Source organism: Rhipicephalus microplus, chromosome 2 (assembly GCF_043290135.1).
Source record: "Rhipicephalus microplus isolate Deutch F79 chromosome 2, USDA_Rmic, whole genome shotgun sequence".
Taxonomy (NCBI): domain Eukaryota; kingdom Metazoa; phylum Arthropoda; class Arachnida; order Ixodida; family Ixodidae; genus Rhipicephalus; species Rhipicephalus microplus.
The window spans coordinates 258,699,092-258,724,526 of NC_134701.1; the positions used below are offsets into that span (position 1 = coordinate 258,699,092).

The 25,435-nt window shown below is 47.4% G+C and overlaps 1 protein-coding gene across 3 annotated transcripts in view; it reads right to left on the minus strand.

The window, feature by feature from the left end:
* Positions 1-25,435, minus strand: part of LOC119169249 (inverted formin-2-like) — a 78,350-nt gene that overhangs the window by 22,053 nt on the left and 30,862 nt on the right. For 2 of the 3 annotated variants that reach the window (XM_075880195.1, XM_075880201.1), the window contains exons 4-6: positions 17,219-17,298; positions 3,139-3,376; positions 2,000-2,414 (exon numbers count right to left, since the gene is read on the minus strand). In XM_075880195.1, coding sequence (XP_075736310.1) covers positions 2,000-2,414; positions 3,139-3,376; positions 17,219-17,298 — 733 coding nt within the window. The remainder of the gene's footprint in view (positions 1-1,999; positions 2,415-3,138; positions 3,377-17,218; positions 17,299-25,435) is intronic. The other variant, XM_075880209.1, reaches the window with a different exon arrangement.

Genomic DNA, 25,435 nt, shown 5'->3' on the forward strand with positions numbered 1-25,435 from the left:
ATGATGCGCATGAAGGTATGATACTGGTGCAAACATGATAAACATTAGATGCGTGTAATGCAACAACATCACTACATGCTACGCTCATGATGCGCTTGCGGCCATTTCGCTAGCTTCACATGTACCAAGCTCTCTATTACGTGACGCGAACGGACGACATAGGTAAATGACACATCTAAACAAGATAATCATGACATGCATGTCATGTAACAACATGACTACACGCCACACTAATGATGCACTCGCGGCCATTTCGCTAGCTTAACATACGCCAAATTTCGTATTACGTGAAGTTAGTGGATGATGAAGGTATGTGGCTGGTGCAAACATGATAATCATGAGATGCGTGTCATGTGTGAATATGACTACATGCCACAGTCAAGGCGCCAAGACATTTCGACGTGACGCGGTGCATGTGCACGCCAGCGTTCATTTCGTCGTGTCAGGCCGGCATTGCCACGCTATACTCCGTTTCATACATCAGGTGCAACGCTGTGAAGGCTAGGCAAGTAGTCCGTAAAGAAAACACGAGGTGTTGCTCCGCGCGGTTTCGTAGCCGAGTGGTCTGACGCGTCGCTCCGGAGAGCACTTCCCGCACAGATTTCTCCGGGAAACGCATCCTGGTACGGGCGTACACATTTGCAATTACTTGCTTGGCGTGCTTTGACAGCTTTGATGTGCGAAGCTTCGAAAAAATTCGCGCAGGAGAGGTGGTCGAGGACGCAGAGCTGGACGCCATTTTTTCGAAGCTGCCACAACAAGTAAAAAAAAACGGCGGCGCGGGTCGCGCGGAGAGCGAAAACCTGATACGAAAGCGACAAACATAAATTACCAACTCGCATATTTGAATTGTTTATCCGACAACACAGGCGTTTGTTTTTTAACCTGATGACAAATATGTATGCTTAGAAGTTTGCGGAGAAGCATTTATTGATTCTCGTACACCCCAAGCGACGCACTACTTTTTGGTCACGGCAGTACACAGCGCAAAGAAGAGCGCTAGCTTTGACAGCGTTGCACATGATGTATGAAACGGAGTATAGGCGCCGGTCCTGCCACATACTCGCAGGTGCGCGCCGCGTTTCGTTGCTTTGACGCATGCGCGTTTCAGCGCATCCGGCATCCCTCCGTCCCGAAAAGAGGGAGACGCAGTGCTCTCTGGGTAATGCATCGGCGCGAAATGCAGCACGTCGCATTTCGCGGCAGTTGCTTTTGGGCTGCGCCCACGGATGCTGGTCGTGCCTGGCGTTCGCTGTGCCCAGTGTGCGCGGATCAACGCTACATTGGAGTATATTGGGCTCTTCATGATGCGGCCGTGGCTGTTTTGCTAACTCCACATATACCAAACTTGGTGTTACGTGACATCAATGGATGACGAAATATATGACTGATGCAAACATAACAATCCTGACACGCGTGTCATGAAAGAACATGACAACATACCACGCTCATAGCGTGCTCACAACAGTTTCACTAGCTGCACATATACTGATCTTGGTATCACATGACGTGAATAGATGACGAGGGTAAACGACACATCCAAACATGATAATCATAACATGGAGGTCATGTACGGCATCATTTACCTCCAGCGCGTAACATTGTGCTGATTTTAGAGTTACATATCAACCTTCTAAATTCGTGCTTCGCATGTCGTCGGTTAACACTGTATACGTAGGATCTGCCAATTTTTCTCCGTACGTTTTTATCTCCTTCTCGTCTCTGTACCGTTTTCTTGCATGACCACCTGAACGCTGCGCTATTCGCAGGCACGAGCGTTGTTTCTAGACGAACGGTGGCGTTGTTAAACACTGCGTGACTCACTACTTTTTTTTTCCGCTTCGTGGTTGCATTATAATTTTTTGTCGTTGTTCAGTATCTCACATTTTTCTCCTTGTTGGCTGTACTCCCTTAACCGAACAATGTCATGCTGCCCGGTGTGCTAGAAATTTTACTGTTGTGGAAGAAAATTTTAATTCTAGCGTACAGAGCACCTTACCTCCATTGACGGGTGAAGCTTGAGCTCCTTTGGGTCCTTGAGGCTCACTTGATGACAAAGGGGTGGATAGGCGTCCGGTGCCGTTGAGGCCCGGGCGACCCAGGACTTCAGGCGATGTCTTACACACAGCCGGGACAACCGGCGGCTGGCCATCGGTCGACGATTGATGCACAGAGGAGCGTGTCAGCTGCGTCGAGCGCGATGACGATCGCTGGAGCGAGCCTTCGATGCTATGCTTCTTGACGCTTGTCGACTTGCTCCGCTCGACACCGATGAGCTCCTGGCTCCTCCGAACTACGGGTGAGGGCTGAGAAGACCTCCGCGACTGATTAGACTTGGACCTAAACGACGTGGACCGTGACAGATTGGAGACCTGCACGCCCGTAGGACCACGTGCTGAGCCCTTCTTGAAACCCTTTAAAGAGCAACACGAAATGCGCACGCGTAAGCAGAGCGTCCAGCACCGCCACCTAAGCACCTATCCCACACCTCTGCTCCAGACATTGTGCACCATAATGGGGAAACGTGCACCATAATGGGGAAACTTGCTCTGTAAGACGGTGAGACCAATGCAGCATTTTCTCGGCGCGGCAGTTCGCGCCCGCCCCCTACCCTTTACCCAAGGATTCATAAAGTTGTTCATTCCTTTCTTCTGTGCGGCAAAAAGAAATCATGTGCTGTCATGTGGGTGCGCGTGATGGCACATGCAGCCTGTCATGCACATTCTCCCTGACAAGACAGAGGCTTACCAAATCCTCCAATTCCTTCCAACACTCAATATTACGCTTATGTTGCAGCACTGCAGGCTGTCAGCGAAGTGTTCTATGAACTGTTCTGCGCACTGCAGAAAGTGACGTAAAATACCATGACTGGCAGCCGCAGCATGAACCTCTTGACTGAAGGCTCATAACGAATTTCGTACTTTTCGATGTTTCCAATGGCACTGGCTGTCATTGTCCCACAGGCAAAGCAAGGCAAAACGTGGCAGAAGCAGAGCAAAAACAAGTAACAAGCAATACATGGGCAAGATACCGGCAAGACACAAGCAAGGCATAGCAATGTAAAAGCCAGGCACTAGCAAGACATGTACAAAGTACAAGCAAGGCAAATCAAAGCAAGACTGAACTATCTCTGCGCACCTGAGTGATGAACTTGAAAATGTTCAGCCTGTTCTTAGGCTGTGGCGGGGAGCACTCGGCAAAGACATCGGAGTCGCATTCGCTTCCACCGCGGTGGCGGCCGTTGTCCAGCCGCTCCATGGCTGCCAGCTCCAAAGGTGCCGGGGTCAGCTTGGGTCCCATCACGTTGTACAGGGGCAGCACGGGACCCGAGCTGAGCTGCAGCGACAGCCGCTCCAGCAGTTCCCAGGCAAGGTGGCTGCGATGGCAAGGGCTGCGGCCAGCTGCCCACGGCCACGCACGGCGCGCGATCTCAGCGACCGCGCCTTCCACACAAATCGCATACGTGCTTCACTATACTTAGGGCGCTAACGTCGACACCTGAGGCGTTAAAGCATGTCATTACAGTACGTACCAAAATTTATAAGCTGGTTTCATTTTTGTTCTCTCCCATTCTGCTACGCACTATAAGATTCGATCGCCCAAACTGCTGTTTAATGAATCCCTCCTTGTAATGTAAGAAAAGTGAGCTCTATGTGATTTCATTCAACGTGCAGCTGAGGCTTGGCTCTAAAGTAACAGTAGCGGTAGCTGAGGGCGTAGCCGGATTTTTTTTTTTGAGGGGGGGGGGCGTAGTTTCAACGATAGTTCACTTGTGCGTGTTAAATGTCTCAACCATACCCTGGCGGACATGACGTAAACGTAGAGCACGAAAGCCCGGAGAAGTCTTCCCTTTGGTCGGGAGACCAGAGGGAAGATGCTATTGAGCCTCGTCTACGGCGGCGAAGTTACGACAACGTTAGACTTGATGCTTCTTCGTGAAGATGACGGCAATGGGAAGTACGCTAAAGTGTTTACACAGTGAGCAGAAGAAAAAATACAGCTTGCCGAGTTGCGAACCACCTAGCTACAAGACTATGACGCCGGACTCTACAACCACCGGCACAGAACCGTCACATACAACGTGGGCGACAAAGTGTGGATCTGGAAACCTATTCATCGGCGTGGGCTTTCTGAAAAGCTGTGGCGAAGATACTTCGGACTTTACGAAGTTCTGCGACGCATCAGTGACGTCAACTGCGAGGTTGTTCGGGATTCCTCAACGGTCAAATTGCCCAAGACATACGCCAGAAATTGTTCACAAGTTTCCGACGAAGCCATCCTTTTAATGACTAACTGCCTGTACCTTTCATTCTGAACTTTTCACATCAGAGCGATGTTTTCTTTTTTATTAAGGGGAATAATGCCGCACGTATGAGCCAGTTGCGACAACAACAAAAGAGCGCGAGTGTTCTTGGAACAGCACAGGGACGAAGAACACGTTGCAGTGTTTTTGTTCATTGATAAAGCATATTTATTTGCGATCCTCCGTTTACTCGTTGATCCCGCGTTGTTGCAATATACGCAAGCAAAATTAAAAACCTCGGGTGAGTGGGGGTTGAACTTCCACAATCCTCCCCTCCCCTTGGCTACACGCCCCTGACAGCAACTGTACCGGTGTTACTATCTGTTCAAATGCTACTTCAGTATTTCTTAGATGACATGTATTCGTATGCATGTGAAGGGTCCTTTATTTGCATAAGCGAAGGTGGACGTTCCACCGACGTCAATTAATAGCGTGCACTATGCCACTAGGTAGAAGGAAAAACAAAGGACTGAGCGTGGAACATCGTCAGTGACTGTGGCGGTGTTTTCACTTCGTAAGTTTCTTTACTCTAAAATCAAATAACTATAAGGCCACTACATTATAGGCCGATCCCGCACTGTGGGTATCAGCCACAAGTGAAGGGCAACAAGAACAAGAGCTGTGGCGGTGTTTCTGTAGCCCTTGCAGAGATCTGCAAGCATCTCTATTTCTTCTTGCACAGCCCCAGTCAAGTGACGGCAGTTCTTTATTCGTGTTCTCGCAAGCAGCCTTCGAGAAAACGTATACTTTTTCTTTCAACTAAGGACTTATTTGTAGCGAATCTTGATACTGTAAACATTACGCCACACTATATACCCAACGACTACGAATAACCCGCACTAAAACTATCGATTGCCTTATTAATTTACTGTGGGCCGCTGCGTCGTCAAAAAAGGCTTATTCCTTTCGTAGCATACCAGTGGCTCATAACATTCGATCAGGAGAGCGATTACGTCCGTGGCTTGTCTTCAGGGGCGACAAGGATGTCTAACACGACACTCTGCGTTGCTCATGCACGCGTAGTTTTGCGTAATACGAGACGAGACATCACGATATCAACAGCCGTGTCGTATTGTGTATCCTCGCAGCATCTTCCAAAGGGACATTTCAGATTGGTTGCTTCAGTCGCCTAAGGTTGTGTAAACAGAGCAAACGGCTCAACTGTCAGTAGCATTTTCATTACTTGTTTTGCCCAATCATATACATGTGTGAATACGGAAAATACGAGCAATACTTCAATTGAAACTAACTCTCAAGGGTTGTTATAAAGAATAGTAACTTGATGCCTCCCTCTAAACTTACCGGTAAAAGCCTTTAGAATTTGTAAATATCGCAGGACTGGTACACGTTTTGATCGAAAAGGTGAGAGATGTAATGATAAAGCTTACTTTTGCATTCATGTCTCCCTGAAGGTTGGACTGATTCGGCGCCGTTGAACTACCACTTTATTTTTTTGCCTCAACACATTAGCTATTGTTAACGATGCGTGACGCGAAATTTACCACAGTCGCTAAATCAGAATGTTTGCAACCACTGTTTACTACCAATACAAACCTAATGGGCGGAACCTAATGGGCGGAAGTATGGCAAAGAAGCTCGACAAGCCAAAAACCACGAAACGTGCGATAAAAGGAAAAAAATAAGGGGGCCCATAAGCTTCGCTTTTAGGAGTTGAACGTGATAGCGACATCCTGTTCATAGTGCGTACTTCAAAAGTGTTGAGGCAAATGGTCCGGGATGGCTCAACTCACAGGGAGGCCGCTGCCCAAGTACGACGCCGGCGGTCTCGTCGCCGGAGGCCCCTGAGGAGAGACCCAGTGCTGAAGCAAGGATTCAACCTCACCAAACGACCACCGGCATACCACCTCAAGCGTCCAGACACACCGACAACAAATCCTCCAAGCAAGACAAGAGCATCACCGGCTCGCCTGAAGCATGGCCAGCGCTGCCAACGATAGACCCACCGTCTGAGCCACCGCATCGCTCGTCTACAATCACTTCGAAACGAGAATGCGGTGATAGTCGCGACAAAGAAATCGTAGCCATGGTAAAAGCCCTTATGAATACCATTCGTATGCTCCTCACTAGCATTGACAGTCCGGCTGCAAAGAGTGCACTTCAGTTAGTGGATGCGCTGAAGCCGGTGCTATCAAGTCTGGAAAGGCACCATGGCTCCGCCTCTGCAAGCCTTTCGTAAAGAGGTCAAAGGAGCTTCGATATTTCAGTGGAATGCCCGAGGGCTCAAGCCCCGCATTTCTGATATACGACAATTTGTGTTCAAAAACCAGTTTCCAATTATTGTTATCTGTGAGCCAAGGCTACACAATGCAATACGACTATCCAGGTACGAAGCCTTCAAGTCCGCTACCTGCAACGAACAGAGTAAAGTCATTGTATATATCAGATGCGACCTTACCTATATCGAGCACCGTGTAGCACCTCACGATGGCAACCAGTATGTCTGCTTGACAGTTAAACGTAGAGACCTCAATTTCACGCTCGTAGGCGCATATATATCACCTGCGAACCGTTTTGAACCTGAAAGTCTACGTGCACTGTTAACAGCCACACCTGGACCATGGATCATCACCGGAGATTTCAACGCTCACCACCCACTATGGGGAAGTCAGAAGACAGACAGTCGCGGAAGGCAAGTATTCTCCTTTACTCTGGAGCAGCAGCTGCTTTGTGTAAACGACGGAAGCCCAACGTTTCTACGGGGAACGACATACAGCAGCTGCCTTGACTTGACATTTGTGTCACGAAGCCTAAATGGAAAGGTCAAGTGGTTCGCAGACTATGAAACTCATGGAAGCGACCACATACCAACTTATTTGAAGATCAAGGGCCTGAAAAAATCGCCAAACTACGACACTTCGACTCGCATCGACTGGACAAAGTTCAGGTCACTGACGGAAAAAAGGTGTCAAGAAAATAAAACGCCTCCTCTTGACACCCTCGAGGATATGATTAGAGGTGCAACTCAAGAAGCGACCTATCATATTCAACATACTTCAGATTATTGTCAATATCAAGCGGAATTGGAACGGCTCAGAGCGATCCGTCGTCGCGCAGAAAGAAGATATAGGCGCACTAAGTCCATTCACGACTTGAGGGAGGCAAGGCGCCTACAGAAAAAAATTCAGCGGCGAATCATTTCACTTCAATCCTTTCGCTGGAAACATCTGTGCGAATCTTTGGATCCACACAAGCCTTTGACGCAGACATGGGGGATTGTCCGTGGCCTACGAACATCGCCACATCAACATCGCCCCTTCAAGTGTCTTTCTCTCCACCAAGGACGCACCGAAATTGAAGTAGCAGAAGATTTCTGCATGAAAGTTGCTGGTCATGCGTCCACGTGCACCACGCGCCACCTAGAAAACGCTCCAGTTTCCAGAGATTCAAGAATGGACACCTTTTTCTCTCTAGAGGAACTACAAGCGGCCTTGACGGCATGCAAACGATCTTCATCACCTGGTCCGGATGGGATCACGTACATGGCTCTTTGCAACCTCGGAGAAGCAGCTCGACGGGCCCTTCTATCCGTGTACAACGACTCGTGGAGCAGCGGATTTATCCCTCATTCATGGAAATCCAGCCGCCTCGTCCCTGTGCTTAAACCAGGTAAATCTCCTCTGCACTTGACCTCTTATCGCCCCATCGCGCTTACCAGCTGTTTCGGGAAAGTGATGGAGAGGATGATTTTGACTCGTCTAGAGTGGTACCTGGAGCGCCACGAGGTATACCCTCATGCTATGACGGGCTTTCGGCGTGGGAGGTCCGCAATTGATAACGTTATAGACCTGGTCTCATCTGTTCAGCATCAAAAAAGACTGAAACGTTTATCTGCGGCGTTGTTCTTGGACGTGAAAGGTGCATACGATAACGCATCACATGAAGCCATTCTGGATGTCATGGAAAATGTTGGATTAGGGGGTCGGGTTTACCAATGGATCCACAGCTATCTGAAAGGCAGAACTTTCTTTGTACAGATGGAGAATGGCACAACAACGCACCATTGCAACCGTCGAGGTGTGCCTCAAGGCGGCGTTCTTAGCCCCACACTTTTCAATCTAGCGCTACTCGGCCTGGTTTATGCACTTCCAGAATCTGTCCATCTATCAATATATGCAGATGACATCTGCATCTGGGCGTCAGGCGTAACACGCCTTCATTTGCGTGCCCGGCTTCAGAGAGCGGCAAAAATAGCGACAAAGTACCTGGAAGAACGGGGACTAGAGCTGTCATCAGAGAAATGCTCGCTTATAGCATTCACGCATAAGGCTATGAGCCCATATGTTATTAAAATCAACGGACACACGATCAACTACGTGAAGACGCACCGATTCCTCGGAGTCATAGTTGATCGCGACCTCTCCTGGAGCCCTCACATCGCCCACATGAAAACTAAACTCACCATGATCACCCACGTACTGAGGTTTCTTGCTGGAAAAACGTGGGGTGCATCGGTACAAGCAATGCTCCAACTCTACACTGTTTTGTTCCTCGGTTATATGCGATACAGCTTACCCGTGCTTTGCGGGATCCGAAGAACAAACTTGCGCGTCCTCCAGTCGATCCAAGCCCAAGCCCTGAGGATATGCCTTGGTCTCCCGAGATGCGCGTCTACAGCAGCGACAGTCATCATTGCGCGTGATTATCCAGTCAACGCATACATCCGCGTAGACGCTTTGAGAATGCACATAAGACATTTCGCTCGGCTTCCATCTCATCACCTAGCCTCACTTCGAACTTCAAGGCCCCACTCAGCGTTCAGCGCAACTGTAGCTCAGCATTGCGCAGTGCTTCCATTGCACTTCACGCATGCAGCACAGCCGCCGATACCATTATGGTGCCTACACCCACTCAAAGCCCTTCTTACAATTCCTGGCATCCAAAATAAGAAAAAGTCGTCGCATCTAGCCCTGAAACAGGCCACATTACTTTTCCTGCAAGAGAAGCACAACGGACGCCTTCACATTTACACGGATGGCTCGGTGTCTTCAGTAAGCTCTGCAGGGGCGGTGGTTATTCCCGCGAGGAACATCACAATTAAATTCATGACATCGCATTTGACGTCGTCGACAGCTGCAGAACTTGCAGCCATTCGTGCAGCTCTGGAGTTTATAGTGAAAGAACCTTCGGGAATTTGGTCGATCTTCTCGGACTCGAAGGCATCTCTTCAATGTCTTATATCACCCTTTCGCCATGGACCTAATGAACAGTTAGTAGCTGAAATAAGGCTTCTTCATCACCAAGCAACCGAAAAACAGCACAGCATAGTGTATCAGTGGATACCAGGTCATTGCGGTATATATGGCAATGACCGCGCAGATGAGGCCGCTAGATCTGCACACGATGGTACCCAATACACAGCCATCCCGTTCTCAAGAACCGACGCAGCTACAAGACTTCGTTCGCTTGCACGTGACCTCACACTGGTACAGTGGAACTCGACAGACTTCACAAACGCGCGCCTGCATAACTTGGATCCCGATCTGCAGCTTCGTCTTCCCCCAAGGATATCTCGAGCTGAGGAGACTCTTCTATGCCGCCTGTGGCTTGGAGTGGCCTTCACGAACGCATACTCTTATCTCATCGGGATGGCCAGCTCTCCTACATGCACTTACTGCAGTTGCGAAGAAACCATCGCGCACCTTCTGTGTGAGTGCACCTATTTCAACGTGCAAAGACAAGAACTCACTGCAGCTCTGGATAGACTAGACAATCGGCCTTTGTCGGAGCAAAGGATTCTGGGTCATTGGCCAAGCCCATCCTCAGCCCAGAAGGCTTTGAAAGCTTTGCTGCGCTTTTTGCGGACAACTGGCCTCAGAGACAGACTTTAGTGTCTTATACTCTTTGATGTCGCCTTTCCTCTGTCGCAATTTTTTTTTGTAATGTCTCCCTCTCTTCGCAACATTTCTTTTTAACATCTTTCATTCCCCTCACCCCTTTCCCCAGCACAGGGTAGCCAGCCGGTCTAAGAACTGGCTAACCTCCCTGTCTTTCCGCTTAAACTTTCTTCCTCCTCCTCCTCCTCAAAAGCTTTGCTATGCACCCACTACGTGGCATAGGCGCAGTAGCGAGGCAGCCGACATTCATACCGACATTAGAAGAAAAAAATGATCTTCCGTGGGCAGTCTACATAATGCAGAGGACAAATAATCAAGGTCAGCTAGGAGAGACTGAATGCTTATCATAGAATAGTAGTGATTGTTGGTGTTTAACGTCCCACAATATAATTATGAGGGGCGCTGTAGTGGAGAGCTCCGGAAATTACGACCACCTGGGGTTCTTTAACGTGCGCCTAAAGCTAAACACACCAGCCCTTAACAATTTCACCTCCTTTGTAGATGCGGCCACCGTTGCCGAGATTCGATCTCGCAACCAGCGGCTCAGCAGTCAAGCATGCTTATCACGAAATAAGAGACGCAGTCGGGAACAGCAAAAGGGCTAGATGGAGAGACGAAATGAGAAATTTCACGACCATTAAATAGAACCAACCATATTATACAATTGTTACAAAATTTAATCATTCGCTGAGGCATCATCTGCACTACCATGAATGAATCACAATATAAAATGATTAAATTGTCCGATAGCTGATTCAACCACAAGAAGCAAAATTTAGAGAAAGATCGGATGTGCGCAGTCTTTGATGACAATAGCTCGATCTCAGGGCACTCGGTCAGCAGTCAATACTTCTGCATATTTTCTGACATAGCGTCTCATTTCCAAGTTTGCGTATTTGACAGTCGACCATGCGACGCGACTATACAGCCCTAAGACATTGTTCTTCATTGAGCTGTCTATAGACCTTTTCACTCAAGGCTCCCTGGGCGCCGTCTCAGCCCTCTCTGGGCTGTTGTTAGAGCGCGTGACGCCCCCAAAAATGCACTGCCGAAGCTGTGACGTCAAATTTTGTTCTCTCGTGCGACAGCCCAGAAAGAAGAAAATCTTCCTCTCCGTAAAAAAATTCACAGCATATCCACGGAGTGCATAATTATGTGTGAAGCGAAGCGTCCGTCATGCGTCTGTCCGTGCGTCAGTACACCTGTCCATCTGTCTAGTGAACACTCCAAGTACCACCATCTTGTATCTTTTTGATCATATATTCATTGTGTAGAAGTAACGCCATTCAGCGGACATTTCAAGGATTACACGAGAGGTGGCCCGGCCGTACTAGAGGAGCGGCACGCGCGCACTGTCTTACGGCCTGCGCTTCGTGTCTAGTTTCCACTTTTCACAGCCGCTAAATCATGGCGATGCGGCCCAACCCTCGCTAAACCTGTTTAGAAATAATTATTGCCAGAGACGTCAATAACATTTCAACAGAACATTTTCTTATTAGACTTTAAATAACGATGATTACAAAACAGACTTCATTTAAATGAACATGAGATCACGTGGAAAAAACATGTAAAGCCAAAGAGGTTACGCGGCGTCCAACGAGTTTAACGTGGCAATTTTTCTGAACAGATAGGGCTCAAAGTGCGTTCTTCTGTCGCTGTATTTTAAAGACGATAGTCTTTCTTGAGGACCTTCAACGGAAAAATTTTGGTCTGTCTGTCTGCACATTTGTCTGTTTGTCCACCCTAACGATGCCTCAAACGGCACCAAACGGCCAACCCCATCAGCAGTGCCCACCAATATTGCTCAAGGTTTAGCGTTCATATTAGTGCGATTGTCAATTAAAAAAGCAAATAGTGCGCATACCTGAGGCGCCATAACAACACGTCTATGTTTTGTATGTCTGCCTTTATACGAAAAGAGGCACACACAAGTAAGTCTAAGGACTGTAGAGTTTATCGCGCTCTGCTGACAGTGCAACGCGATTCTCAAGAAGGTTTTTCCAACGCTTTGCTACGACGACATGGCGGTGGCACCTGCCCGTCGCTTTGCATTCTACACCTTCTCACCTCCGAGACTGGCGCGCATCTTTCTCCACGGTCACGCACGCCTTCGTTTTCGAAAATAACTGCCAGATGGCGCTCGAATATAACGTGCCTAGATGCGCTTGTTCGCCTCCGCTACACGCTGGAGGCACTCTAATGCAGCGCCTTCAGAATACCATTCACCGATTTTCTTGCGCAAACATAAAGTAAACGTTTTGTTCACTCTCTCCTGACGCAAGACTATCGTCTTTTGACGACATTTACAGTGTAATATGTAGATTCGGGCCTTTTTTTAGCGAGCATCAAATTTAAGGCAAATTTTATTGGAGATTAAGTAACTGAAACTCGTCTCTGTAGGTTACTACATCAGAAACAACTATCTTTTTACTTATGATTAACGTGCGCGGGTATACTCCTCCATTCAAAAGAGTTCGCACGTGCCGCTCGTTTAGTCCGGCAGTGGAGGTACCCACTACTACTACTACGATTACTACTACCACTACTACTACTACTACTACTACTACTACTACTACTACTACTACTACTACTACTACAAGAGCTTCGCCCCTAAAAGGTCCATAGAACAATCTTCTGATTACAGTTTTGCCCACCATGCCCGCCAAACGCTTGTTGTTCGCATTTTAGCCGTACTTGAGTGCAAAAGTTAGCGCGAGATGTACTACATACGGCACTTGCCCCTCGCGCGCATGCCCTGTCACCGGCACGAGGTGCCACTAATGGCCCGGCGTGAAAAGACAGACGCTGACAGCTATGTGGCCGCGCTGAGTGCACAATACGCCTTGCAAATGAACGCGACAACTCGCCGGTCCCGTTTGGCTCGAGTCCATGGCGATCCAGATTGCGCCAGGAGTGGCACCTCCTGACTCGGTCGTCGAGCGCGCGACTCTGAGGAAGACGCTTGGTAGGGTTGCTAACATCGGCGGCCGCACAGGGAGAGGGTGCAGAGAGGCGCTCCATATACTTTACGGCCAGTCATTGTTTAAAGAAAATGAGAATGGCCACGAATGTGCCTGACGGCAATGGCGGCAGAAGTACCTTAACGTTGACACAGAAACCATCGTGAGAGCGCAACTAAACACAGCACATGACTACCCTGACGTTGCATTCAAAGAACTGTTTAATTCTTGTCTTTACTCTCGAATAGCCACGGACCAGAGGAAGGTCATCGTGAGAAGCATCTCACCGCTTTTTTTATTAATTTTTTCTTCAATTGTTAAGCATATTGTCTTTTAGACTCGGCAAACTTGGTGTGTGTGTGTGTGTGTGTGTGGAGGGGGGGATATATATTAAACATTCACCCCATCTAATGAAAAATCCTGCGCATACTTATGGCGCTCGGTGTTCACTCCACATAATATGTCGATATGTTACATACGTAAGATGCACGGTTCAGCAGACAAGGGAGTAACAACAAGATCGTTCGCTTTTCCGACGAAAACGCAGCTCTAACAAATCAGTCGCACCTATAGACGGGTCTTTCTGTCGCGCAACAGTAATCGCCAACCGGCTAGCTTACGTTCCTTTTTTTCAATTATATCTCCGTGCTCGCTACTTTGCTAATCTGTAACGCTGATAGAGTTGGGCACTCATGACGTGGAAGTACTTTGGGCATCGAATTAACCCCGAACACCGGAAAGCATTCGCAATGGTGTATACAGTGCACGCCCTCCAATCATAACCATTGACAGGCACACGCACACGGTTTTGCAGAACTGCGCATATTCGCACCTGTAGGTGGTGATAACAGGACGGCGCGCACTATGACATTCCGGATGCTTGCTTCTGCTCTAGTTTCATTTGATGCCGGTAGTACAAGGCGCGCGGCGTTTAAGCAAGGAAAAGTGCGCAAGCATTCAGTGTGAGAGCATGCAGTCTGCCCCATACGGTGCCAGTGTGTTTCCGTGTGAATGCTTGGTGCACTCCAACTTCAAGATTGATTGACTTATATGTGGGGTTTAACGTCCCAAAACCACTATATGATTATGAGAGACGCCGTAGTGGAGGGCTCCGGAAATCTCGACCACCTGGGGTTCTTTAACGTGCACCCAAATCTGAGCACACGGGCCTACAACATTTCCGCCTCCATCGGAAATGCAGCCGCCGCAGCCGGGATCTCCAACTTCAAGAGCTACATATATCCTAGTATTTGCATGAATTTATGCCGCATTCACTATCAACGAATCGACCTGAATGAGCCTTACCGACTAACTCGACCACTTTACATAAATACTGGAATTTTTTTTTTTTTTGCCACGAAGCACATTATTCGAATCGGCCTTTCAACCTTCCAATTTCTTCCCGTTTTTCTTGGATTCGAAAAGTAGTAATCATTGTTAATAAATCTTTATTCAATTATTCTCATCTAATGAGGCACATTCACTCCAATTAACTATTTAGTTTAAAGGAACACTGTACTAGCCTTTCCTCACCGGAAATCTCAATTCCGCTGTGCTCACTGCGATACAAGTTTGTGGATGGCACGTAGTGTAATACTTTTTCACAAACGTGAATGTGTTTGCTTGTACGGCTCCACTCTCACAAGGCTACTTTGCCGCCTATCGCAACCACTTTTGCCGCGTATTGAGCTTTGTGAGCTGTTATATCCGCGACCTATTATGACTAATCCATCCTCGATAATTCCCCGGTGACAGAGCGTACTTCGAGTAAACTTGCAGCCGTATAAATTATAAAGTGTCTTGTGAATGCTTCTGACACCCTCTCTATATAAAACTTTCAATGAGCAGTTTGATGGACCTAAATGACTACATTCCGTTTCATAAAACAGGTGCTACATTCACATTAGGTGCAACAGGTACACTAGGTGTCTTAGTATGGAAGCTAGCGAGCCTTCGTGTAGAAGACGCGTTAGCACCAAGAATTCTAACGCACCTGTAATGGTATTGCCATCCGTAGTGCGGTTTTAATTTTTTCATAACGAGTAATGAATGAATATGTGTTGTGTTTACAGAATAAGCAAACTCCTTTATTTACAAGGCTGTCAGTAGGTTCATTTGCATTGTTTAGCGTCTCTATTTTCTTATCGTGGCCTCCGCAATCAGTTCTGGTAGCGCGTTGCCGTAACCGATCTTGATGGCCACGTTTAAAACGACCAAATACCGGGGCGAGGCGCGTGTACGCACTTATTTTGTTGACTGAACCTTGATCCGTAGCTTTTCCAACGCACCGGATGGATGACACAGAGTATAGCAACGGCCTCGAGACGGTTCCGTCGCTGTCAGTATGGCCTAACTCAGCACGGCGATCTCTGTATAAACATGAATACCGGTTCTGTCGTGCTTGCTAGCAGCGGCTTCCTGCGTGATGAGTGATGCACCGAACGAACGGAAGGAGTCCAGACTGCGCCAAACAAAGTACAACTCGCCGCGAGCGCTGTATTGCGCCAGATGTTTAAGCGACGAGTACCTAACCGTTTCTGAGGGAAAAAAAAACGAAGAAACAAGAATCTGCAAGGTCGTTCTGGTTAGGCATTTCTTTCATACGAAGCTGCCGAGGTCCTGACGTCTGCGGACTACATAAAACGCAAAAGCTTTAGCTGCGCTCGACGTACATTCTACCCAGATTAATGCCCGATTGTTTAGTGAAATCAGGCATAAGCGGTTATACTGCCAATGACGTCGTTCAATCGAGCAGTTCTCTGTACGCACGTCATCTTTCACCCATTTAACGTACTTCAGGCACGTAAAAAGACGTATTGAAGTGCCCAAAGTTTTCTTAAGGAACTTCAAACAGCCGTCAGCTGTCAATATTCAGCGAATTTCTTTTATCAGTCGTAAATTTTGCCCACAGTAATCATTAGAACGTGCTATATATCTGCAAATCGAGTTTTTTTTTTTTCCTTTCTGAAAGAGTTATCTCTTCCTGAAATAGTTATTTCGAGCCTACGGCCTTGCCGTGTATTCAAGTACGGTGTATATAAAAGGACAGTATTTATTAAAATCACCAATTATTAACCTTCTTGGATTTATTGATCCGCATTTCGCCTCGAATCGGCGAAGATATGTCTGCTGTGTCATAAGACTAACAAACATTAAAGCTTTAAGCTCTAGGTAAAATCCAGCGTCTCGATATTTTAACTAATACATAAATAACTGGGTGATACATTTATCAGAGAAGCGTCAGATCAATTTAAATAATTCATTATATATCAGATAAATTTAAGTTCAGAAGATGAACTAAATTATTTGTATAATAATGTCACAACTAACAAACTGAATTTATTTGCGTATTTATTTATGTGTTTATTTATTTATTTATTTATTTATTTATTTACAAAGAAACAAAGCAAGAAACAAAGAAAGAAAGAAAGAAAGAGACAAAGAAAGAGACAAAGAAAGAAAGAGACAAAGAAAGAAAGAAAGAAAGAAAGAAAGAAAGAAAGAAAGAAAGAAAGAAAGAAAGAAAGAAAAAGAAACTTACAGGCCCTGTCGGACACCGAGTAAGGGGGCATTAGTACAATAACAACAGAAACAGCATGAAAATACATATAAAGCAACTGCATAGTAAAAGAACCAAAACACAGTGAACAAGCAGAACAATGTAATAAATGAAGGCAGATTAAGTCAGTAGTGCGTACAGACGTTCTTGAAATGTTTTACGATCGCTTATCAGGTTTATGATGTCAATAATAGTCTTCTAATTTCCAACAATGTGTCAGCGGCAAAATTTTGAAGTGATAATCCGTAGTTGTACACTAAAAACGAGTTATTGGGGCGTTCTATTATCATTGAATCTATATCCAACGAGCTCGTTGAACTAATTTACAACTAACACCAAATCTACAATGCCTACGCGGCCTAATTTTGCGAAAGCTTACGCTGCAGTTTTTGGAATCAACAATGGCAACAGCCTGACATTGTCGAATACACATTTTTATTATTTAACATGCACTGCGTCACGTGAACCGCGTCACCGGGCCGGTCTAGCGTGCCAGTGTCTTTTCGCAAAACCCCAGAGTGCGTCGTGTAGTTTCACTCACCTAGCCGTGTCATCGGGGTCGAGCTTCTCGAGATTTCGCAGGAGCATGAGGAAAGCGATGGACTGCGGCTTGCCATATACCTGCACGAAAGGCGGGGCATACGTGTCTGGCAATGGTACGATGACGCGCCAGTTGAGCGTCGCCCGCTATGACGAGTGGTGGCGGTCACCACCCGTCATGGCGGGTGATAACCGCCATGACGTTTATTGACAAAACATTTATTGACAAAACAACAAGGGAGGTATGCAGCGACCACCTCATCAGAGGACGGCACCCACAAACTAGTAGGTGGGGATCCATGGGACCTCATTGTCATCGGCTGCTGCCTTGGCTCGTCGAACCTAGGCCTTTTGGGCCTGAAGGTTAGAGAAGCCTATCAAAGTCACCTCCCACTCCTCCCGGGTATGGTTGGGAATATAAGATACAGCGGCGTTGCAGAGGCCGGTCCACACCATATGATAGATGTCCGAAGACGTCTCCCCACAGTGTGAGCAGCTGCCGGAAAAGGCGGGATCGAAATGTTTGAGGGCTGCCGGGCACAGCACAGTGTTCGCGAAGAGTATAGGAGTAAAAGCCGCTCCTCCGCTTAGGCCTTTGCCGTGGCGGGCCCCCGGACACGAGGACGGCCGGGACACAGCATCATCATGGATCATGGCGTCAGCGAGTTAGGAATCAGTGACAAGACTGCCACCGGCCACACAGCCGGAGTTCAGGAGGCGATAATAGGATTATCTGTGGTTTTACGTCCCAAAACTATGATATAATTACTAGAGATGCCATATAGGAGAGCTTAAGAAATATTGACCATCCGGTGTTCTTTAACATATATACTGATATGACGCAGTACATGGGCCGCTACCCCTCCACCTCCATCAAAATATGAACGCATCAGCCGGGATCAAACTCGCGACCATCGGTTCAGCAGCCGAGCTCTTTAGTCACTGATCCACCGTGGTGGACGGGGAACGATAATGATTATATTCCCACACCACACTGCAAAGGACGGAGGTATACTTTTTCCTTCCCTGCTACTTGCGCTGCTTCACGGGTATTGCATGTGATGTTCATACAAACTCCAACCTCGTCCCGCACCCTCCGTGGCTCGTACTTCTTGCACGTGTACCTATGAATTTATTTCATCAATTAGCATCGTCGTCATCATCGATACGCGTCCTAATTATCATTCGTCATCATCATTATCACTATTATGGAATAAGGTAGAAGTACAGGAGAAGATGGAATCCTGAACCAATTAAACGTAGTTGAGACACGCGGCGCTGTAGGAGCCAGCGATTCCACAAGGTGACCTGTCTTCGACCCCTCGTGTTCCAGGGATTTTTCATTACGAACTACCTGTTAGTTGTACGAACGGCTGCCGCGGCAGCTTCGGTTTTTATTTAAATGTTGCAATAGACAAGCGAGAGCGAAGTGATCGTGGCAATATTGCCAGACTCGGATTATGTGTCTGTGGCTCCCTCTCTCTTTTTTTTCTCCACATCTTTCACTGGCCCAGCTCCCTTTCTACACACACACACACGCACACACACAATACTTTCCATGTCAGCGTTATCTCAATTAAGTTAAGGAAGTACGGCTTGCTGGAGTAAAAACTGGTCGCCAGATTTACACACAGTGTTATGGTGGCTAGATAACAGTGTGCATAGCCTAATGAGAGTTGAAGCAAGTTCTACAAGCCAGCTTGGTAATTATGCATGCCAGAATTGTCGGGTCAACACGGGTATAAGCCCTGGTCTTAACTCGACACACTTGAGTCGACCTAACTTAACGAAGCAAGACACCCAAGTATTGGTGGCAGACGTAACCAACTTTAAAAATAATACCCAGATGACAAATTAAACAAAAGTACACCATTCATATCCCTGAAGTGCTTTCCTTAACGAATTACAGTGAAACTTGAGATACCCATACATTGACACATTCAGTTGTCGAGGAAAAGTGCGCTGGCGTCTTTCAGCAGGTATCATTGCTTCGCATGATATTGGTGGTAGTGGTTAGAAGAGGAAAAAACACCTAATTTTTGCAGCCAGGTCGGGAGCCCGGCGCATTGCTTCATGATATTGCAGCTGAAGGTGTTCGCAAGCTGCACACATAAAGTTGTGACAGGATGTATTTCTCTCTGCTTCATGCCTCTACATCATTCACTCTATACCACAGGAGTCATATATGCCGGCAAAAATCAAGTACACGAAAAAGGAAAACAGGCAATGTAAAACAGGATCTTCAGAAAGAGTTCGGCGTGCTGCGAAAAAAGTCTTGCGTGTGCGGAAAGGTTAAAAAAGGTCACAGCTTTGCCGCAAAGGCGAAGCGATGAACGCGATAGCAACAAATTGGAAGGTCACGCACAGAATGACAAGCAGATCGAAACGTGCCCCACGTTTCTCACGCATAAATGACGCACGAAACGTATTCGCAAGTACAGATAAACGCGAATAAGCGTCTCAGTTGCTACTTCGCGGTGTCTGAAGAGCGCGCTCTTTTCGCAAACGGAGGCCGTGCAATGATTGAAGTGACCTTTGTGCGCCCGTTAACTACAACAGAATCGTTCCGACGAAGTTCAGTGACTAGCCAAGATGTACGCTTCTCCCCACTGCAAGATAAGGGCACGCGATCGAGCGTACACCTCCTTATTTTCTACGCGGGCCAAAGTACGCGTGATAGGTGAGAGCCGCCACGCGCTTACTGCGCCATCTTGCTGATAATGCTGAAAACACGATAAGCCCCCCCCCCCCCCCCCGAGATGCCCGCCAACAGCGGTAAGTAGTAGATACGAACAGCTTGCCGTTCGAACGGTAAAGGAAGTACCTCTCGGTGACTAATCCTTTCGCCGGCACTCGCGCGCGTCAGACGCAAAAATAATGGGCTGCCGCGGAGCAGCGAAGGCGGTTTTCGGTGGCCGCGGAAACAGGATTACAGACGAAAGTGACAAGGAGTTTTAGATCATCTTGCCGAATCTGCCAACAGGACGTGTTGTTTTGAACACAGTGTTTTTAAACGGGGATATTCGAGTGAGGCCTTTCAAGGTCGAAGATTTCCGGGATGCTCTGGACAAGGAACGACTGCTTCCGGAATAGCATTGGGCGCCTACCAGATCAACCATGTGTGGGCCGTCACCTTTAACGGCCAGGAGGTGACGAAGAGGTTGACTGAACTGAAAGAACTCCAGGTCACCGCTGCCTTGTTATCGACCCTCAGGTGCAGCAGGTGAGGCTGCAGCTCAACTGGCAGTTACACGGCGTTGCGGACGAAAATGTCCGCACGGCATTGGCAGCGTTTGGAAAAGTTACAGAAGTGACCCGGGAACGCTGGCGGGTAGAAGAAGTAAGTGAGAAGAATTTGACGACCCACACTGTTTTCATTAAGCAAAAAAGCGGTATGAAAGTTGAGGACCTGCCTCATTAGATTCGAGTGTCACAGAACGAGCGCTAAAAATGGGCGCGCCGCCAAATTCTTGCGATAACGCGCGAAAGAGACGCCGCGAGGTCAAAAGAAAAAAAAAAGAAATCAAACATCCAAGGCTCCCCGGGGCGCGTGCTCTCCTCTCGGAAGCGTGGCTTCGCCGACGAACCTCCTCACCCCACAACGGCGGCCGAGCAAGCGCTGGAAAGTTCCAGAAGGAAAGGGGCGTGTTCTGCCGGGTTGAGTCATCGGTCGGGGACGGCCCTCGTACAGTCTCGCTCTCCCCCCAGCCTTCGCTGCGTATCGCGCCGACGAAATGACGAGAACCTTCTGGAAAGTCGCGCGGAAGGTATTTAACCGAGCAACCGAGACGAGAGATCAGGGGAAGACGGAAGTTAACGCCAGAGCGCGTAGGGATTCCGCCGTGTAGTCGGCGAAGGTTTTGTCCGTAGGGACGAAGCAGGAGATGAAGAGGATTTCACCTGAGGGGTGAAGGCTCGAGCTACAGGCAAGAGCGTGTGTTTACCGCTATCGAGCGAAGACGCGTGGCAACAGCTGCGTGTGTGAAGCCGACGTGTTCGGGCGAAGAAGTTTGAAGCTTGGAGAGTGGCCAATTGAAGACGCGAGGTTTCCTGGAAGAGAAACTTCGAGGGCGCGGAACGACAACAACGCTGGACTTTGAGTGAGTGATTCTCGGAAGAGTATCATCCAGACTTTTGTTCCAAGAACTTTGGACTGGATAGGTTTTCTATCTCTTTAGTCTTTAAGTGTCTTGGTTGTTCAATGCATGCAACTGCATTGTAGTGCGTATCGTTGTCTGTGTCCGTTGTTTTGAGTGTGGCTGATTGTACTGTGTAGTACGTTGTTTGTTTGGTGACGTATTGTATGTAACTATTGTGGAGTGTGCATTCTTGTGTATTGTTTTCGATCTGCCATTTTTGAGAATATAATATTTGTTTTGTTTATCAACTCTCGGCTCTGACTTGTTCTTTGGGCCACAGCCGGCGTCCGCTGGCGCGCCAAAAAGGACCACTTCTAAATTGTCCACGCTTTCGTGGTGCGGTTCGGGGGGCCGATACTTCGGCCCTTGGAATTAGCCCGGCGATTGCCTCCCTAATTAACGGGACCGGTGTGACATCGAGTCACCGGTGAATTAGCCCTAGTGGTGGCCCCCGGTCGGCCTATGCAGTTCCTGCGTTGCAGCGGAACAGGACATGTGCGTCGCGAGTGTAAGGTGCCACAGTGCTCACGCTGCCGGCGTTTCGGGCACGGACACGCAGAATGCGTCCGTTCGTACGCCTCAGTGACCGCGTCAATGGAGGCCGAGGATGCGACCGAACACATGGACGTGATGGAAGCGGAGGACGGGGCTGAAGGTTGCGGAGGTCAAGTCGCAGCAAATTTGAACTGCTAATCTGCAACATCAGTAGACAAATCTACACCGGCACCTGTGGACACATGACCAGGTTCTGCAGCTGTATGGACAGAGGCAGCTGACAATGCAGTGACAGACGCAAGCTGTGAAGTCACCAGATTGTCTGCCCCTGCGTTGGAACAGGGCCAAATAGTCGATGGTGCCTCTTGCAACGTCGATTTTGACATGAAGATGGACGGAGACACGCGCAACACCAGCTGCGTCTTTGGGTCTAGCGGTGCCGTTCCAGCCATTAAAAGACCATTGGAAGAGCCTGCGAAGACGGGAGACAAGAACAGCGCAAGTAGCGTGGAAGAACCACCGGCAAAGACGCCGACTGGCAGACGCACCAGCATTAGAGCAAGGGCTGGTGGCGCCGCGGAAAGGAAAGCTGTGAACAAATCGATTCCACTGTGCAGTGAAACCGGGCGGTCAGCCGGTCCCGGAGGAGACTAGCGTAGCGCTAGACGTGCAAGGTAAGAGCCATGATCCCAGCCTAACTCCTTCACATGGTTGAAATGGTGCCTCAAGTATCACTTAGCTTCGCCACTCTGAATGTTAGATGCTTAGCTTCAAAAAAGAAGCAAAGCCAAGTGTATCGATTGCTGTTGGAAGAAAATCTGGCTGTACTTGCAGTGCAGGAGACGAAAGTTGAAAGAGGAGGAGACTGGGCGCATGGTGCTTACGTTTACATCACGGTATTTTGCGACTGTGAGCCATGCCATAGGTACATCTGGGGGATGTGTTCTTTTTGTTAGAAAACTTTCAGGATTAGTCATACGAAGTAGCTTTTCGTGCTTGCCAGGCCGAGTAGTATGGTGTGATATAGTTTATTGTGACATTGAATGGCGCATTATATGTGTTTACGCTCCAACTATTGGCCAGGAAAGAGCGAGGTTTTTTTTTTTTCAATTTACGACAACATATCTGTACTGGTAGGAAACTCTTATCGGTTGCAGATCTTGACTGTCCTGAATGAAAGTGTTAGATCAAGCAGTCGCGACGTCAAAGACAAAAGTAGTGATGTCCTGGCACAGGTGATTACTGAATACGAATTAGTAGATGTAGCGGAGTGTCTGTATAGCATGGCAGTTATAACATTGTCCATGCTTTCTTTTCTGATCACTGTCTTGTAGAATGCAATATCGGGTCAAAAAAGAAAAGAACGCATTTTCTTGGGAATATTGGAAAATGAACTCTAACCTCTTAAGTGATGAGTCATCTAGCGCATCAGTTAAAAAAAAAATTAAGAATATCAACATGGAGCGTATGCACAAAATAAAAGAAGAATGGGAGCTATTCAAACAGCGAATCAAAGTGAAAGCAATAGAGAGATCTAGCGTTTTATCTTTTGAATCTAAATAGAATGAGAAAGAGCTTTGACGGTCACTTGAGAGGCTAACAGCTTTTGAATGTGAAAAATCTGGAGTATATTCTGACGATTTACAGAGTATCAAACAAAGGATAGAGGTACATGAGGAGGAACGCTATCGCGGAGCGCTAGTGCGAGCCAGAGCAACATCAATGACTGTGGATGATCGCCAGACGAAGCAAGCGCTTGGATTAGAGAAGAGTCATGCCAGACAAAATCATATAGATGCCATTGAAGTCAACGGTATCGAAGTTTCAGACAATGAGAGCATAGGACGAGCGTTTGGCGAACACTACGAAGCACTCTTCGCTGCTACGCCCATTGATGCAGAGGCATTCAAGCAAGAGTTCCTTAGCAGAATGCCGAAGTTGTCAGATGACACCAAATCAGCTTTAGAGTTATCTATAACGCCAACGGAAGTAGAAAGGTCTATATATAAAATGAATCCTGGTAAATCTCCCGGGCCGGACGGCCTTTGTGCTTCGTTTTATAAGGAGTTTAAAAATGAACTATCCCAAGTACTCAAATGTCTTCAGTCAGGCTTATAAACTTGATGGCCTCCCTAGGTCCTCTAGTGAAGCTCCCATACAGTTTTGATACCTAAGACAGAACACTGAGAGAAGTTGAAATTAGTTTCTTTGTATAGACCTATATCACTAAATAATTGTGATTACAAAATTTTAATGAAAACACTAGCACGGCGACTTCAAGGGGTAATCAAAGATGTGCGTGGTGTTGTTTTACCTGAACCCCTGTATCGTGCCATGTACACTGGAGGTCAAGGTCAAGATGTGATTTAAGCGAGTGAAGAGAATGCGAGTGGCTCCTGCCGCGAAGTCCTTTTTAAGCTTCACACGGGTACATTATCTGTCAGGACATTTGAAGCAGAACGTGGTTTTTACTCACCTTGGGGGACAAATTGCCTTATCTGTGAAAAAACAGAAACCATGTTTTCTTACATTGTTGGGAGGGAGTTTATTTTTGGGATGTACTTCAAAGGACGTCAAAGAAGGAATTACCTTTAAATTCTTATGGTATAAGATTTCTGCCAATAGTGGACGAATGCCTTTTCATTTTATTATGCTATGTGGCCTTCATTGTTTATGGCAGGCCCGTGTGGGGGGTTTTTATTGCGATCAGGATGCACGGCCTGCACGAATGTATTTCCGTGAATGTATGGCCAAGTTTGTTGTACTGCAGAAAACTCGGGAGATTGTACCTGAGTCGTTGTCGAGGGTAGAGCCCCTGGTAGCACTTACGGAATTTTAGTTTGTGTCGGACTGTTACTGCTAATTTCTGTTGTGCTTGTGGTTTGATTGATGTACACGCCTATGAGCAGGCAATAAAGCAAAAAAAAAGAAACCTCTCGGTGACTCAGAGTTAAACGTCTCGCATTCACGACACGGAGGTCCCACGTTCGATTCCGCGCACCAAAGTCTATTGTTTTTCTCTGTTCTTTTGCGTATTCTTATATATAGATACGTATGCATATACGGTGCATGACATCGACGCCGTCGGTTAAATCCAGCCGACAGTGTCCATGTAATTGCTATCGCAATAAAAAAATAAGATGTGAGTGTACAAAGTGGCTACAAGCGCTCGTGCCAAAAGTCGCAATGTGTCCCTGACGAAGATAGTGATAGCCTCACGAATCCATTCACAAAGTAAAAGATGAATTGAACAACTTCTTTCTTTTGGTTATAGTCATAGAGTGCACGTTCACACGAAAGTTGCAATATAGCATATATGTATATTTAGAGGTATATGACCCAGTAGTAATCCATTTGCTAACTGACACACAACTTAATTAAAGCTATCCTTCGGCACACAAGGAGGTATGATTTCATGTGGTTCACGTTGTTCTGCACGCCCACAGAAATATTAAGGCCCAAAGTTTAAAAGTGCTAAAAATTAAGTCACACTTCCTGCAATTAATTTGAGGCTTCAAAGCAACGGCGCATGAGCGGAGGAAGAAGGCTCCACGTTGTCTAGCCACTGCCACCCTTTTCCGTCG